This window comes from Enhydra lutris, unplaced genomic scaffold (assembly GCF_002288905.1).
Source record: "Enhydra lutris kenyoni isolate GAN:26980312 unplaced genomic scaffold, ASM228890v2 scaffoldscaffold21, whole genome shotgun sequence".
Taxonomy (NCBI): Eukaryota; Metazoa; Chordata; class Mammalia; order Carnivora; family Mustelidae; genus Enhydra; species Enhydra lutris.
This window is the reverse complement of record NW_019154105.1, coordinates 11,748,532-11,766,762: the sequence shown is the minus strand read 5'-3', so window position 1 is coordinate 11,766,762 and position 18,231 is coordinate 11,748,532. Positions and strand designations below refer to the sequence as shown.

Below are 18,231 nucleotides of genomic sequence, written 5' to 3'. Positions count from 1 at the left end.
CCTCCTTTCTCTCCTCTCCTCTTTCCTCTTCTTTCCTCTCTCCTCTCCTCTCTCTCCTCTCTTCTCCCTCTCTTTCCTGTCCTCTCTCTCCTCTCCTCTCTCTCCTCTCCCCTATTTGGGAACATTTTGTCCCTATTTATCTCTCCATGGACAAATCCCATCTATATGCCATCTCCTATACAAAGAATTTGATGATTCTCTTAACTGAAACCTTCTATCTGCAGAAAACCACTTGTGGCATTTTCCACTTTCTTTCCTCTTGCCCTGATTTGTGTATGTTGTAACTCTCTTCCTAAAATTGATGCTAGGTGTTGGTAAAGCTTGTATCCCTGGGGCACCTGGGTGGCTTAGTCGTTAAGGGTCTCCCTTCTGCTCAGGTCATGATCCCAGGGTCCTGGGTTGGAGCCCCTGCATTGGGTTCCCTGCTCAGCGAGAAACCCGTTTCTGCCTCTCCCACTCTCCCTGCTTGTGTTCCCTCTCTCGCTGTCTCTCTCTCTGTCAAACAAACAAACAAACAAATAAACAATCTTAAATAAAAATAAGTTTGTATCCCTGATAATCTCGTTTGGTTTTTCTACAGCTTACAATAAAATAGATTTTCCACATTAGCTAAATCTACCCATAAATCTAGCTTTTTTTCCCCTTACAGCAAAAACAAACAAACAAAAATTGTCCCAAATCACTTTTAAATTATAAAAGAGTTTTTAATTTAACTTTTTTTAATTTTTATTTTAGGTGCAATGATGAAGAGTTTTTTCCTAATTGTGAATATCGTTGCATTAGCCTTGCCATTTTTGGTGAGTTAATTTCATCTAATCAATTTGTAGTAAGACTTTAAGAAAATTTTATTTAAAAGTTCTAATTGGGGCACCTGGGTGGCTCAGTCTGTTAAGAGTCTGCCTTTAGCTCAGATCCTGATCCCAGGGTCATGGAATTGAGCCCCACATCGAGCCCTACATCGGGCTCCTTACTCTGTGAGGGGGCCTGCTTCTTCCTCTTCCTCTACTTGCTCTTCCCCCTGCTTGTTCTTCCTCTCTGTCAAATATTTTTTTAAAAATTCTAATTACGCAAATTTATAAGTGCAGTTACACTTCATAGAACAAAAAAATTGCATTCTAGCTATATTTTTCTAAAAGCAACTTTATTTATTTTATATTACAAAATTAAAGTCCTATTCTTCTGCATATGTTTTTGGTTCTCAGGAATTAAATAACACTGTATTCTGTATGAAAAACCCTTAAAATTCTCAAACTATACAGAAAATAGATTTTGGGGGAAAATAGTGGAAATATTTTTAAGTTATAAAATGCTCTAAAATAATTCTTAAAGAATCAATATATAAATCATAGTTCAGGATCAGAAATTCCTTTAAATTCCTATCTTGCACGGATCCATTTTCTTTAGGGACTAAATCCTTAAAACCTAAGGAGCTTGGTTAAAGATTTTCCACCAGTATCAAAGACCTTGACACATCTGCCTTCACCATTCAAACATTATGTCTTTTGTTATACTATTCCCATGAACATCAACTGACTCCTCCCCGGGGATAATATCCATAAACAATTCTACGGTTTTCAGGTATTTTCTTGAATTACATGCTGTATGATAAAGCTATGGAACCAAGGAAAAGGATTTGGAGGGTTTTTTTTATTTTATTTTTTACTTGCTTTCTTTGTTGTTTTGGCTTTTGTTCTGTTTCATTTTCATGTTCATTCAGGGATCCCAGACACTTATTTGCCAAAAGCAAGAGCAAGAAGACAAACAGAAGAAGCTGTATGACCATTTCTTAGATTATAAATTTTGAAAGGCACTAGCCCTTGTTTCATATTTCATTTATTATTGAATTTAGACTTGTTTTTAAGTTAATATCTATTGAGTAATTCTTTAGGTAAATTCCTAGAGTCAAACTTTTTAAAAATTTGGATTATGACTTTCAAATTTATTTTATTTCATTTATTCTTTGAAATTCCATTTTATTGTGGCCTCCAGCACATTTCAAACTCGGGTTTTCTCTTTGAGGGGCAGGAATTAAAATTTACGTAAGAAAATTATTTTCCTGGACACAATTCCAATATGTATTGGGGACAGTGGGTTCTCATACAACAGCAAGTAATTTTTGGACACCACGAGTGCTGAAGAATTCAACTCAATTCTGACACTATCTTCCCAGAGGTACTGTCAAATTCCACAGGTTAAGGGTTCAGACCTACAACATCTCCCACTTCAGACATGAGTTGCAAGCCCTGCCTGTTACCTGTAGTTCTGAAGAATGACTATAGATGGGAAGTTCCCACAACCTCCTCCATGGGTTTGGTTAATTAGCCACGTAGCTTACAGAGCTCTGGAAGTGTTTTACTTACCAGATTACAAGTTTATCATAAAAGGATATAAGTCAGGAACAGTCAGATGGGAGAGATGCGTAGGGTAAGGTATGTGGGAAGAGGTGCAGAGCTCCCGTGCCCTCTCCAGGAAAGTCACTCTCCCCTAATGTCCATGTGTTCACCAAACTGGAATTTCTCCCAACTCATCATTTTGGGCTTTTAAGGAGGTTTCATTACATAGGGATGACTTACTGACCACTGGGAACCATTCAACCTCCAGTCCCTTTCCTGTCCCTGGAGGATCAGGGGTGGGACTTCAAATCAAGTGGTTAATTTCTCTGGCAACTGACCCACATCCTTAGGTGGGGTCCAAATGTCACCTCATTAACATAATAAAAGATACTTTCTTCCCCAGGGCACTCCCATCACTTAGGAAATTACAAGGGTTTTAGGAGCAGAATTGTCCAGAAACTAGAATAAAGACCAAATATATATTTCTTAATATAAATTGCTCTATCACATGATCTACAACTGCCTGCTCTATGGCAACTTCTTTCTGAGCAACTTGAGCCTGCTCTAGCTCCCAAACACTCCTTCCCATTTTCACAGAGGCTTCAAGCCCCAGGGACATGAACGCATAATTCAAAAAAACAATGAAAGTTTATAGATTTTACCAATCTATGAGTAGTCAAATTTATATGTATTTTGTGATAGTATCTCTTATGTGTTAATTTATTCCTTCTCTTTACATATAGTCAGGACAATATTTATTATTAACAATTATGGAATGAGTTGCACACCCTTACAGCCTATGGGAGGCATTATAAGTCGGCATTATAAGTCTTCGGTAGAGCAATCTGATAATCCCAATCAAATAATTTTTGTCCCCCCCCCAACAAAGTTACATTTTTAAAAAACTATCTTAAGGACTCTATGAAAACTATTAAAAAGGACACTGGTATAAAGATGTCATTCATCTATTTATAATAGAACAGTTTTTTTAAAGAAGCTTAATGGTTAGCAATAAACATTTCATAACATAACTATTAATCATTTTCCAACTATAATAAAACAGGAGGAAAATTGAAAAATAATATGAGATCATGCTCTTTGAATTGCACTAAAATGAACATATACCAGGAACATATGTACAAATTGATACTAGATGAATGTCTAGATTATCAGAATTTTTGAGTGTAGGCAAACTTTCTCTAGTATTTCTATTACTTTTAAAATTTTTAACTAGTAATATAATACATTTAAAGAAATCTCTATCTCAACATACCCTGAATTTTAATATTTTATCAAATTTCTGATTTTCTGTACCTACATCTTCTAAAAGGTTTCTAGTCTTTTTATACCAAAGAGTATGTGTGAAAGCCCTAAACTAGATCACTTAAAAAACTAATAATAATGTAATTGATGTAGTAAAGACATTAGGGTTTGAAGTCAAAAGCCAAGAAAGAATTCTTGAGACAAATTAGTACGAAAAGATGTTTTATTAAAGCATCAGGACAGGACTTGTGGGCAGAAAGAGCTGCACAGGGGTCATGAGGAGTGGCCCATTATATACTTTCAAGTTGAGAGGGGGTTAGGGATAGTGTACGTCTCTAAGAAATTTTGGAAACAAAGTTTTCAGGAATTTGAGGGGGCTAGCTATTGCTGGGAAAAGGTAATTTATTACTGTCTAATAAAACCTTAGTCATAAGACCCTACAGATGTATATCAGCGGGTTATATGCTTGGGGGATGACTGCCAACATGGATCTTGGAGGAGTAGTGACAAAAGAAATTCCAAAGGAATTTTTATATGTTAAAATAGACTTACAGGATCCTGGGGTCAGGCTAAGATTGCCTTTTGCCCTTAAAAAAGTGTCAGCATTGAGGTAATTGAGTCCCTAGAGGAATGTCACTCTGCCTGTTTCAAGAACTTGTCAATGGGCTGTAAGTAGTAAGAATATTTAATAATTTTTCTTTTGCTTTTGTTTCCCACATCATTATTACCTCATCTCAAAACTTTACAAAGACTTTGTGAGTTTTTAAAGCTTTATATAGATGCTTACGTAAATCGTTTTCTCACTCCCAATTCCCTATACATGTTGCGATCCAGAATTATTGTAAAAACAAATGAAAAATGATTTAAAAACCACTATTATCTATATAATATTTATACACTAATGTTATGTGAAAGGCAATTATTTATTTATTTGTTTGTTTGTTTATTTATTTATTTTTAAAGATTTTATTTATTTATTTGACAGAGAGAGATCACAAGTAGGCAGAGAGGCAGGCAGAGAGAGAGGAAAGGAAGCAGGCTCCCTGCTGAGCAGAGAGCCCAATGTGGGCCTCCATCCCAGGACCCTGGGATCATGACCTGAGCTGAAGGCAGAGGCCTCAACCCACTGAGCCATCCAGGCACCCCGAAAGGCAATTTTTTAAAATCTAGATAAACCTCATATGTCATCTTAGGAGAGCAGAAAAAAATATACTCAATGCGCCTCTTTTTTTAACAATACATATTCAAAACACAAAAAAATTCCAATGTACATTCAATACAAAATATGTTATTCATATTTTTCATTTAGGCAAATATCGTGTATATTTTTTGCATAGGAGTCAGATGATCATGTTATAGTCAAACTTAAATTCTTCTTCTCCCCAGTGGTGATTTTAAAGATTTTAATTAGTTTATTGCTGTCACTGCTTGAGTGGTTCACAAGCCTTATAGACTAAATAACCATGGAGAATGCTTTATAATATTTTATAATATCAAAATAAAAAACAAAGAAATCATGTTTTGTCTTTTGTACAAAAGATTTTTAAAACTACAAAAAAAATCTGGACTCTGCCCAATGCTTTTTTTTTTTTAACTTATTTCTTATTTCTGTGAATTCAGCAGGGCGCAGAGGGGCAAAACCAGGAACAACCAACTGTAAGTTTATTTTAATTATTTCTAGTAGAGACGTGAACTCTGAAGTATAATATTATGCAAAGTTCTATGATATTTAAGTGCCTTCTGCCTAAAAATATAAACCCCACAAAATAATTTAATAATCATTGAAAAAAATACCACTTTAGCAACCAATCATATGAATCAACCTCAATATTCATCTGAAAATCTTGGATTCTTCTAACCCAAATCATGTGCTTTTGGTTTTCATGTATATTTTGCAGCATGAGGAAACTATCCCAGAGTTTAATATTGGGAATAAAGGAAAAGAAATGTAAAGTTTAGTATCTCTCCTCACTGAAGACTTGGGGAAAGATCCCTCTCTGATCCGTCTCTGAATACTTCTCATACACTTGCATTTACTTCCTCCTCTTGTTCCATACATATGTTTGAAAGAACACATTTACATATGTCTTCTTTCATGAGAAGTACTTGCTTTGCAGTATAATTTTGTTGATTTGTTTTACTTTTGGAAAGACCTAATGACATATTTTTATAAATGCACACAACCAACAGAGACAAATAAAAATGGTAAATTCCCTAACTGATCTTTAATGAATAACATGAAGTTGAAAAGAATCCAAAGTACAAATCCAAGAATCCTCCCACATCACATTATTTTACTATTTTGCTATAATTCGTTTAGAAAAAAATAAATGCGCCCTCAGCCTAGTCTCTAGATAAATAAAATTTGTAAATATTTACAAATATGTAGTAAGAATACATATATACATACACACAAATATATGAAAATATATATATATGCACATATATTCCTGTCTTTGTGCTATGTTTGTGCACCATAGGTCAAAAATCTCTATGAGATTATTCTAGCTGTTGTTCTTATTATAATGCCCAACATTTACTGAGCACTTTTCATGTATGTCAAGACCTAGGCAATGAGGTTTTACATCATGGATTACCACATCTAATTTGTTTGAAACTAATATTATTTTTAGTATTTGTTGAAAATCAAAAAATAGAAGGGAAGTGTACAAATCTGTGTCTTATAAAAAATAATATGGTTGCTGAGTTCACTATTTCCAATATTGTAGTTACTCAATGTCAAACACTAAAATACATACTTTAAGATATCTCTATATTCTAGCCTACAATAATACCATCTGCATAATGTATTCTTTTTACAGTGCCACAAGAATGATGAAAGCCTGTTCAATCAGAAAATTGCCAAGTATATCCCATTTCATTATGTGCTGAATAATTTTCCTCGCTATGAGCCTACTTACTACCCACACATACCAGCTGTACCAATTAATCATCAATATGTGCCTTATCCACTTTATGCAAAACCAGTTGCAGTTAGGCCACATGCCCAAATTCCTCAATGGCAAGTCCTGCCAAATGCCTACCCACCCACCGTGGTACATCCCCCACACCTACATCCATCATTTATTGCCATTACCCCAAAGATGATTCAGGATAAGACAGGCATCCCTACCATCAATACTATTGCTTCTGTGGAGCCTACATTTATTCCTACCACTGAACCAACAGTGAACACTGTAGTCACTTCAGATGCTTCCTCAGAATTCACCATCACAAGCACACCTGAGACTACCACAATTCCAGTTACCTCACCTATGGTCTAAAAACTCTGAGGAAACATCAAAGAAGACAACACAGGTACGTGAGCAAAAGACAAAAGTAAATAGTGCAGACAAGATTCATGGATTTATCAGTACAATCATAATAACTGAACTAGTATAATAGATAAATTAAGCCCATTATAGGAGCAGGTAAAATGGGTTCATTATAATTTTAATTTGATGGTACCATAGCATTGATATACTAGATTCTGTTCCAATAAGAAATGAAACATCTTATTTTACAAAATGCAGAAAAATTAGAGTTTTTTTAATCAAATCTTATTTCAACAACTGGAACACTCCTAGAATCTACTAGTTTTAGTTCATTCCTATTCATACACACAGAAAGAAGAGTGAAATACTATGCTAAATTTGTGATTTTTCTTATCTCAAAAATAAATTTTCTGAGACTATCTATATAGAATATGAGTTTAAATACATTTTAAACATTTAACCATGTTCTTGCACTCTAATTTTGCCTTGAATCGAGCAAAAGGAAATGTTTCCCATGCATTTCTTTATTTCAGACATCATTTCTGAAAGGAACATGAAGTTTAAGCACTCAAAATTACTATTCTAAGATGAGCCCATGGAAGAATTGTAATTCTTCTTTTTTTTCAATTTTTTTTTAAAGATTTTATTTATTTATTTGACAGAGAGAGATCACAAGTAGATGGAGAGACAGGCAGAGAGAGAGAGAGAGAGAGAGAGAGGGAAGCAGGCTCCCCGCTGAGCAGAGAGCCCAATGCGGGACTCGATCCCAGGACCCTGAGATCATGACCTGAGCCGAAGGCAGCGGCTTAACCCACTGAGCCACCCAGGCGCCCCAAGAATTGTAATTCTTAATTTAAAAAGCACATATACACTAGAAAAATACTTTCAGAATCTTTTTTTAAAAACACTTTCAGAACCTTAAACATGATGCCAACATTTCCATTTATCATTTGGATCAATGAATAATGGCAAAGTCTAAAATTTGAACTTACAGAAAGAAATTAAAAGGAAAGCTCAATAAAATAGAAAATGACCGGAGTGTGCAATAATTTGGGGAGAAAGTTACAAAATTTTGAGTTTCTTTGCAATAAATATTTTCAGTGCATCATACTGTCTATATTATTATATAATCTGAAATACAACACACTGACCTGTGATACAGGGGAATAGCGTTAGACCAGAGAGGGCTGTTTCTTCCATCTTGTGACTATGGGTAAGTCATTACTCTTTCTGAACTTTTATTTTCTCTTAATTTTGGTTTCTACAATGCACATTGTGAAATGACTATAAAAACTGATCAGCCCACAAACTGTATGAAAAAAATAAAATCAATAAATGCCAAAATTTACTTTTAAACAGTATCCTGTCCTTACTAAATGATAAAAACTTTATATAGTTATATCAGAATATTTCTATAGCAACCATATGGATCATATTACTATCTTCAATTTACAAAAGAAAAATAATAGTCCCATGGATCTTAAGTAAATTATCACAGCCCAGAAGTTCAAAACTGGGAACCAAATAAAACTTGTCTGGTTTTGGATAGTAAAGTGTAATTACTATGCTATCTACTTCTAACGGACTGTCTAATATACAGAAAACATACTATGTTTTCCTTAGGTCAAGGTATCTGTAAATTGTACTATTTCTTTGCTCTTTAATAGGACATATGTGGTAGGGAAAAAAGAGATAAGATGTTGGGAAAATTTGGAACTTATTAAAATTTAATGAGAAAATTAATGGAGACAACATGAAAGAAACAGTTATATATTGCATTGATTTAAAATATTACATGATTATGCTTTTAATGAAATGATCATTATTTCAATAGTCACAATTATTCAAAATTTATAAACCTAGATTTCTAAGTTAAAACCAGTATATAATATCACTTATAAAGAAACATGTTAAGGACATTGTCTTGATGTCAATATTAGGTGAAGTCAATTATTTTCAGTTACTATAAGACAATTTTAAATATTTAAATTTAAATATTTAATTTGATAAAATGGCTTGGATACAGACATAAGAGACAAATAATTTAAATAAAATGTACATGAAAACTGTTAACATACTATGAACTAAATCTCTAAACTGTCATCATTTTCTATAGGTCTTGATGAAACCGAATGATTACTCTAAAATCTCCTTTGGTCATTCATCTTCCTTCATTCAAGAAAGAATGTGATTTTGATGGATTTGGCTCCTTTCTCTTCTCCCGTCACATTTTACGTTCATGTCACATTTAATTTTTTGTTTCTTGCACAATAAAGCCATTTGAATGCAAGGAGATCTCTTAATTGAGGAGTCTGTGGATATAGCTCAAGGATCTTTCAAACCTTAAAATTTCAAGGCAAATTTAGTGTGAGTTTGAGCAAACAAGTTTATCTGGGGACAAAGTTCATAATGTTATCCAGTTCTCAAAGTGGTCCACAAACAGTGATTAAATACATCTCCTCCAGGATGACACTGGAACATTTAAACTTACAAGTAAGTCATTGGAACCAGAAAAGAACTAAGCTATGGTGTTCCAATCTAAGGGACCACAACGTGACCCTTGAGAGCCCTGGAAACTCTGGAGTTAACGTAAAAGTTAAGTGTTCCAACGTATTTCTAATGTTAAATCATTCCTGGGAGTAAATTCTGGGCACAGGGAGGCTACAGATGACCACAACTACAAACACAGATAATGGCAAAATTACAGAAGTTGATGGAGACTAGACCTACATTACCAGATTCCTCCAGACTGGAAGCTACAGTCTCACATCTGTCCAAACATAAATATGAGCATGTGCTGCACACACACACACACACACACACACACACACACACACAGGAAGTTTCTGGAATTGAGGTCTTACAGTCTACAAACATTGGTGAATACGCAAAGTCCAAAAATAGGGTTTTCCCTTAAACACATATTGCAAGGTAAATAAATGGGTTGTTTATGTGCTTGCTCCATATTTAACCCTTCCTGTCAGAGAAAATACAAATCACTCAACCCTTACAAACTGCTGACCTGTCACCCATCTAATCTTCTCCTGAAACTCTCAACATATGCACTATTATTAGGAATGATCTGTAGCCTCTCGCCAGCTCTCTCACTCAAATTCTAGAGTCTGGAAGAGAGGCATAGTCAGGAGCATGGTATGGCTGAGCCTCATTTGCTACGGCCATTAATAACCATTCATTTCTTGAAAAACGAAGTAAAAATGTGGAAGAGGTAGAATTTATTTATTAATTAAAAAAAACATTTATCACCTACTAGGTAAAGGTACTATAAGAATTATTGTGGGGTATATAACAATGATATTTAATCATAGTGTGCAATCAATAGTTATACAATATATACTATAGACCAGTCAATCTTCTATTCGTTTACACATATTTGCTCACTTAATATGGGCCCCTGGACTACATGCCATTGTTGCTGCTGCTGCTGCTGTTGTTACACAAGAGAAATGAAGTAATTTTCCCCAGGTGGGGCTGGGATTTGAATCCACATAGCTTTGCTTTATTTATTTATTTATTTTTAAAGAGAGAGAGAAAACAAGAGGGGGTGAGGGGAAGGAAGGGTGAAGGGACAAAGGCAGAGGGAGAGAGAATCTTAAGCAGGCTCCACACCCAGTGCAAAGGCTGACACACTGCTCTATCTCACAATCCTGAGAGATCAGAACCTGAGCTGAAATTAAGAGTTGGATGACTAACCAACTGAGCCACCCAGCCACCCACTGGATATCACATTCTTAAGAAAACCTTTCCTGAACTTCCAAGATCAAATGACCCACTAAGGTACTATCATAGCATCCTGTCCCTGCCATTTCTTTCCCCCTTAGTACTTATCAAACTCTGTTACACCTGCATGTCTACTTTTCCTGCTGGTCTATAAGCCCTAGGAATATAGGAACCATATTCTGCCCACCAACTATGTTCTCCAAAGTAGGGCCTGATACAGTGCAGGAACTAAGCAAACATTTGTTAAACAAATAAGTAAATAAAGGAGTAAGTGGACTGTTAATGACTGAAGTTGAAATACCCATTTAAGAGGATTAAATAACCTAGACTTTACTTGTTAAAATCTAAAAGAAAAATAAATGTTGACCTTAGCAGTTTATTAGTGATCATGAATCAGACACCAAAGCCAGTGAGCGATATATTATTAAACCAAGTTTAAACTCAAAAGAGAATTACTGTAAATCATTATCACCAATCACAGTAATATAAAAGTATAAAGAGAGAATGTTTTTATAACTTACTTTCAATTTTCAAGGAAGGAAAGCTGAATGTCAACAGAATGATAACTAAATTGTTGTATCAACACTACATATTATCTTAACTTTAGCAGACTACTTAAAAGAAGGAGATGGTGGCATGCTCTCCTCCTAATATAATACACTTGAGTAGTGGCCAAGTGCCCATATTATTGAAATCATAACTATAAAGTCAGGCTGATGAACAAAAACAGATTTAAAAGATCTAATGTATTCTTTTATGTATATATTTTATTGGAATACACTGAAAAATCCCAGAAACTCCTTAAGGCAAGATTAAGCTCTTATACATTCCTTTAAAATTAGTATTTGGCATTAACATAGTTATTTTCCAAATTTAAAAATCTTTCTTTTGAATCATTCACTATAAAACACCTACAACCATCATTGGGATGTTAAGACAGAACTCTAATGAATAAAGCCTTTAAATATTTCATGCTGTAGAAATGATAAATTTTAAACTAACGATTTTTTTCAAAGATTTTATTTATTTATTTGACACAGAGAGAGAGAGAGAGAGAGAGATCACAAGTAGGCAGAGAGGCAGGCAGAGCAGGGGAAGCAGGCTCCCTGCTGAGCAGAGAGCCAGATGAGGCTGGATCCCTGGACACTGAGACCAAGATCTGAGCTGAAGAAAGAGGCTTAAACCTCTGAGCCATCCAGGTGCCCCTAAACTAACAATTTCAAGTAATAGTAAAAATAATAAAAATTTTATAAGGAATAAAGTTATTTTTTCTAAAATTTATCAGTGAAACCTATTTCCACAAAAAAAAATCCACAAAAGAATGGATGTTGTCAACAGATTTGACTTTCTTTTAATCAGTGTTAACCCTTGCCAACAGTAATGATATTAAAGTTTTCTCAGCCTGTCTCCCCAATAGGAAATAAGTAGGAGGGACATCCAGGGATGGAAGGTTTATTTATTCAAAGGGCACTTACTAGTTTTCATTTGGAGACAACGTCTACTGGAGAAGTCAGCTTGGTTAAGAGAAGATAAAATCTGACGAGAAGACAGAGGAGAAGCTCTTTTCTAAGGTATCTAACAGATAAGAGTTTGGGACATTGATTTTTCATTAGACTCTGGGCTTTACACAGTTTGGACACAAATGTATAGTTAAATTAATCATTGAAAGGATCTTCTAACTTAAGACAAACTGAACTTGTTTCTAACATTATTATACTAATTACTATGGGAACTGTTCATATACCATCAAAAGACAGAGTTTCACTTTCTCTGCAGTTTAATCAAAGCTTATACCTATGAATTACTCAAGTTCTGTGGCCAAACAGCAACATTTGATAAAGTGTAATTTGCATAAAAATCACAAAGGAAGTTCGTCTTTGTTAAGTAAAAACTGCTTTAGTAGGAAAGCTTCATTCTGCCTAAGACATTCTGCTGAAAAAGTGGGTGCCAGCTTTAATGCTTGTTTCAACCCTTCCAGGTCTCTGTGGAAGTATTGGCTTAAACATCCTAAAAGTATGAATTACAATGTTTTTAACTAAAACTTTTTTTAAATAATTTTTACTTGGATAATGAACTTTTTCTTATATTTAAAGAAGCATTATGCTGTTAACCCCAATTACTCGAATTATTCTCATGTTATTAGAACTTTATAAAGGATGCAGAAAGGTCTTGGGTAAACAGTAAATTATTTAGTGATAGTATTGCTCCTCAAGAAGTCTCAATATCATGATTTACTAAAGTAATTTATACTATTTACACAATTAAATATGGACTGTCTATATTCTTAATTTCCTTTCTTCCTTTCTTCCTTTCCTTGTCTTTTTCCTTTTCTTTTCTTTCCTTTCTCCTTTCTTTTCCTTTCCATTTTCCTGTCTTTCCTTTCCTTTCCTTCTTTGCTAGCGTCTATGAAGAAAAGATGAAGATCCTCATCTTGTCTACAGTCATCCTGCACTTTACTACATTCTTCTTGGTAAGTTTTCAGTGATCTTCAACAAGTAATTTTTTTTCTCATTTAGAAAAAGATAAAGAGGTTCATATCAATCATATGCCAAAAAGAAATCTTAGAGTAAAATATCATTGTGTTTGTAACCAGGATAAGGCATGTTTTATTGCTTTAAAAAATTTACCATGAACCCTGATTATTATATCCCTTTCTATTATTCATGTAGTGGGATTATAAAATAACCAGAAACTTATGACCCCATAAAAATGTGAACACGGATGTTTACAGCAGTTCTAGTCATAATTGCCAAAATTGAAAGCAACCAAGATATCCTTCAGTGATGAGTGAATAAACTGTGGTACATCCAAATAATAATATTATTTGGTACTTAAAAACAAAATGAGCTATCAGGACATGAAAAAACATGGAGAAAATTTAAATGCAAATTACTAAGTGAAATAAACCAATCTTTCTTTATACTGTACAGGTCCAACCATAATACATTCTGGAAAAAGCAAAACTATGAAAATAGTAAAAAGATCAGTGGTTACCAGGAGTTAGGAAGAATGAATAGGTAAAATACAAAAAATTTTTAGGGTAGTAAAGCATTCTATAAAATACATGCCATTACACATTGTCAAAACCCACAGAATGTAACAGTAAGAGTGAAATCTAATGTAAACTATGGGCTTTGAATAGTGATGTGCATATGTAAGTTCATGAACTGTAACAAAGATACCGCTCTAGTGTGAGATCCTGGAAGTAGGGAGGCTGCATATTTTGAGGCAGGAGTTTATAGAAACTCTCAATACCTTCTACCCAATTTTGCTATAAACCTAAAACTGCTCCAAAAAGTAGACTTAAAAAATAAAATCTGAAAAAAATTAAAAATGGTTACTTTTTTATTTTTACTAGTGAATATTTTTAAATTCAATCAATGTGACTTGATTGTGACCAATGCCACATATTTTTAAAAATTTGTATACTTTTTTATTTGCAGACAAGCGAGAGTCTTAAAAGTCATGACCAGTCAAGACAAAAGCTACTGAGGCTGAATTCATCTTCCCAAACCAGAAAACCCAAGTCCTCACCTGCCGAGGCTGCATTAAGACAGGCCCAAGCCCAAACATCAAAGCATCCATCAAGGTAGGTTTCACTTACTAAGACTCAACCAAAATCATCTTCATCAGTTTTACCAAACCAATCCCTAGCATCTAAATTTGAAAAATCTTCACCTTCCAAGTCTACATCCAAGCATTCATTATCTTCCCAAGATGCCGCAAAAAGGTCTCCCTCTACCAAAAAGCAATTCTTAGCTAATAAGATTGGACAAAAAGAGCCACAATCAAAATCAACTTCAAAAACACAGAACTTAATCCACAAGCCTACACACAAACGGTTATCAGCTAACAAGTCTAAGTCCAAACAACCATTTCCCACCAAAACAGCTATAAAAAAGAAGAAAACTACTAAGCCTAAGCAGGAACAGTCAAAAATTACCAAGCAGACATCATTTTCCGGCCACACAGGAAAAAAGTCTTCAGTTGCCAAAACTACACGAAAATCAGCTGTAAAGACAGAAAAACCAAAGGCTCCAGTTGCCACACTTGCACTTAAACAGCCGTCATCTTCCCAAGGTGCAGTGAGGAGCCATCTTGTTCATAAGTCTAAACCGCCAACATCTAAAGTTTCCAAGAGTGAAACAAAGAGAGCTTCTTCTAAGAGGTCTCCACCAAACAATTTACCAGGCTCCAAGTCCACTTCAAAAAGAATTGCTAAGTTCACAGCCAAGTCTCAAAGAGGCAGTTCTGCCAGAAGCCAGTGTCTAGCTTCCAAAAACAAACCAAGGAAGAAGAGACCCTTGCAATCTGTTAACCAGTCTCCAGCAGATCCAGCATTCCTATGTGCTCCCAAGCACCCTGTGCACAAATCTCATCCACCCCTATCTTGTCTAATAAAACCTCCTCCATCTCAACTTCAAACTCCTATATCTAAACCTCATAAGCCTTGTCAGAATCAACCAAAAAAGCAGCCATCTGAGAATTCTGTAGCAGCAACTCCTGCATCAGACAGAGCACCAACTACTGTCTTTGCAGATATCACCACAACAGCCACTGGAGGTCCTAATGGTATTACTACTAGCATAACTCAAATTACACCGAATGCAAAAGCCCTTACTACCATCCTCTCACCTTCTACTACCATCTCTGCATCTCAGCTCATCACCCAACTTGCTGATACCACCACCACCGGACGAGAGACCACTATCCTTGAAGATGACACAGCTACCGCTGGGACTGGCATTATGGCGACAGCAACCACTTCAGCAATTGACACCACCACCACCAACAGTGGTACCACTGTGGAAGAGACTGCTGTGACTGCTCCTGTGACCAGCCCCACAGCCACTGCAGTGCGCACCAACAGTGCCAGTGGCACTGCGGCCACTGCAGAGGTTCTGAAAACCACCACAGCTGCTCCAGGAGTGAACACCTCCACCCTTGGCACTGCTCTGCTTGTGACTGATATCACTTCTGCTCCCCCTGATGCCACCACTGCTCCCAATACAACCACTGACACTGTGCCTGGAGTTGTCACCAGCACTGAAGAGTATCCCTATGGCACTGAAGATTATGACTCAGCCTCTGAATATGAATATGAAGATCCCACTGCCATTCCAGAATTGAATGCCACAGGCCCTGTTACTCCTTCAACTCCAGCAGCCACTTCTCCTAAATAAAAGGTCTCAGAGTCTACAACTAATAACACTACCCAGAACCCACACGGGGTAGCTACTGCATATAACCCCTAAAGACTGACTTAATACCCCAATCGATAATCAAAGCATTAAGGAGGGCACGTGTTGCGATGAGCACTGGGTGTTACACGCAACTAATGAATCACTGAACACTACATCAAAAACTAATGGTGTACTGTATGTTGGCTGATTGAATTTAAATTTTAAAAAGGGTGTGAAACACTGAAGATTTGAGCAGTGAAAATACAATGTAATTCTTTAAGCATACTACATTGTACTTTTTTCTTCTTTGTCTATCGCCCACGTATCATTTCACATATTTGAAACACTGTAAGAAATGTCACTGCATTGTTTAAAAATATTTTTGAAAGTAATCTCTATACCCAACATGGGGCCCAAACTCACAACCCCTAGATCAAGAGTCACATGCTTTACCCACCGAGCCAGCCAGGCACCCCAAGAACCCCTAAATCCTCTTAATTCCCCTCTTAAGCAACAAAATCTCCCATTCACTGACTTTCACTATATTATCCCTCTAAAATCTGTCTCTTAGAGTTCAAAATAATCATTTATTAACTTGGTGAATTTTACTTTTATGAAAGGTAATGAACACTTACAGGTGTTACCTGTAGAATAATAGGAATCCCTTACGCAGGATATGAAATTTCTACAATACTAGAAAACTGGCAGCAGAGATACTATTCAAAGAACCTGGAAAATAAACATGCTTTCTTCCCCCAAATGAAAAGTTGGCCCTGGTAAATACCAAGAGGGTTCTAGAAGTCTGTAAATACATCTTCATATAGAAAAGACTAAGTTATTTCTATGCTGGAATGGCACTGGAGTAGCACTGGAAGACCAAGAAAGAGCTTCTTAGATCCGGTAAGATGCTGTCTTGCATGGACAATGTCACTGACGTCTTTGGGACCAGCTCCTACCCCACCACCACAGTAACCACACAGTCACAGAGTGGGACCTAAGGAGAACTAAACTGATAAATCTTGTCCCTGTCCTTTCTCTCCACAACCATCACACTTCCTTAAAACCTCTATATCCTCTGAGAAGTAAGTAAGGGCTTGATCTTCTTTTTTTTGTTTTAAGATTTTATTTGAGAGAGAGAAAGAGTGCAAGCGACAGAGAGCACAAGTCGGGTGAAGGGCAGAGAAAGAAGCAGACTTCCTGCTGAGCAGGGAGCCCAATGCAGGGTGCAATCCCAGCACTCCGGGATCATGAACTGAGCAGAAGGCAGAAGCTTAACCAACAGAGCCATCCAGGCACCCCTTAATCATCTTTTTAGGGCCTGTACCTGTGTGAGAGAAAAAGAGAAAGACAGAAGGAGATGGCGGTGGGGGAGAGAGAGGCCTATCAATCTATTGCTCGCCTGGAAGGCTGTAGTCACATTTATTATATCCATTTCCCACCACAAATTCCTTCTTCCTTTCTATGATGTGGTGTCAAATGACATATATGTAACAGCAATTTAGAATTGAAAAAAAAAAGATCATTTTTCTTCTAAGGCTGAATATATTTTAGGTTTATCAATTTTTATCTTAACCACTCCTTTCTCAAGACTACCCCACAGACAAATTTTAAATCAGTGTACTCATATTGGATGGGAACACCTTCGCTATCTGATGGGTATTATAAAGGCAAACCAAATTAGTAGATAAGATGTCCCTTCTTTTTACAGACTTTGAGGACAATTTGTATATAGGTGAGAAATATCATAAGGATCTGCTAAGCACAGGCTTAAATTTGACTCTGCTCCAGAGCTCCATGAATGGATACATCTACAAGATTCCTGCTAAGTGATCTTCTCATTCTTAGGCACTTACAAACTTTTATACATCTAAAGTGTTGTCCAAGGCGCTTTACTATGTAAACAGTTAATTTCAGAAAACTGCATATATGAAATTAACACAGTCAACCTCATATTTTGAGCATCCACAAATAGCAAGACTCTGTGCTAAAGTACTACAATACAAAAAGATTCCAAATAGTAACAGTGCTCTAAGGGAACTCAGACTAAAGGCAGGCACATAGCATGAGTATATAACCAGTGATGGCACAATCCAAAGTGGAAGAGGCGATTTCTTACTGACTGAGAAGACCAGGGCAGCAATTACAGGGAAAAAAGAAAGGAAAAGTGTATGGAAAAGGTGTTATTTGAACTGGACATTAAAGAACAGGTTGAAGTTTCACTTTCTCAATTTTTCTGATTTCACGAGAGCTTTTAACAACTGAATTAGTTACTAATAAGTAAAACATTTAGAAAAAAAATAGGAGAACTCATAAAAGTCCAGATTTTCCTCCAAAACACAAATGATCTGGTATTGTGGCCATGTAACCTTGCATGACAACTGCCAACCACAACAAGCTACTCAGAGTTGTCTGCAAACTGGCTGCTAATCCACAAACTGT

At 35.9% G+C, this 18,231-nt stretch overlaps 1 protein-coding gene across 1 annotated transcript; it reads left to right on the top strand.

The window, feature by feature from the left end:
• The first annotated feature begins 743 nt into the window (after positions 1-743).
• Positions 744-6,880, top strand: LOC111148805 (casein kappa). Its single transcript, XM_022505619.1, has 3 exons — positions 744-797; positions 5,220-5,252; positions 6,419-6,880. Exons 1-3 carry the CDS (start codon positions 744-746, stop codon positions 6,878-6,880), a joined length of 549 nt encoding a protein of 182 aa, XP_022361327.1.
• The last annotated feature ends 11,351 nt before the right edge of the window (positions 6,881-18,231 follow it).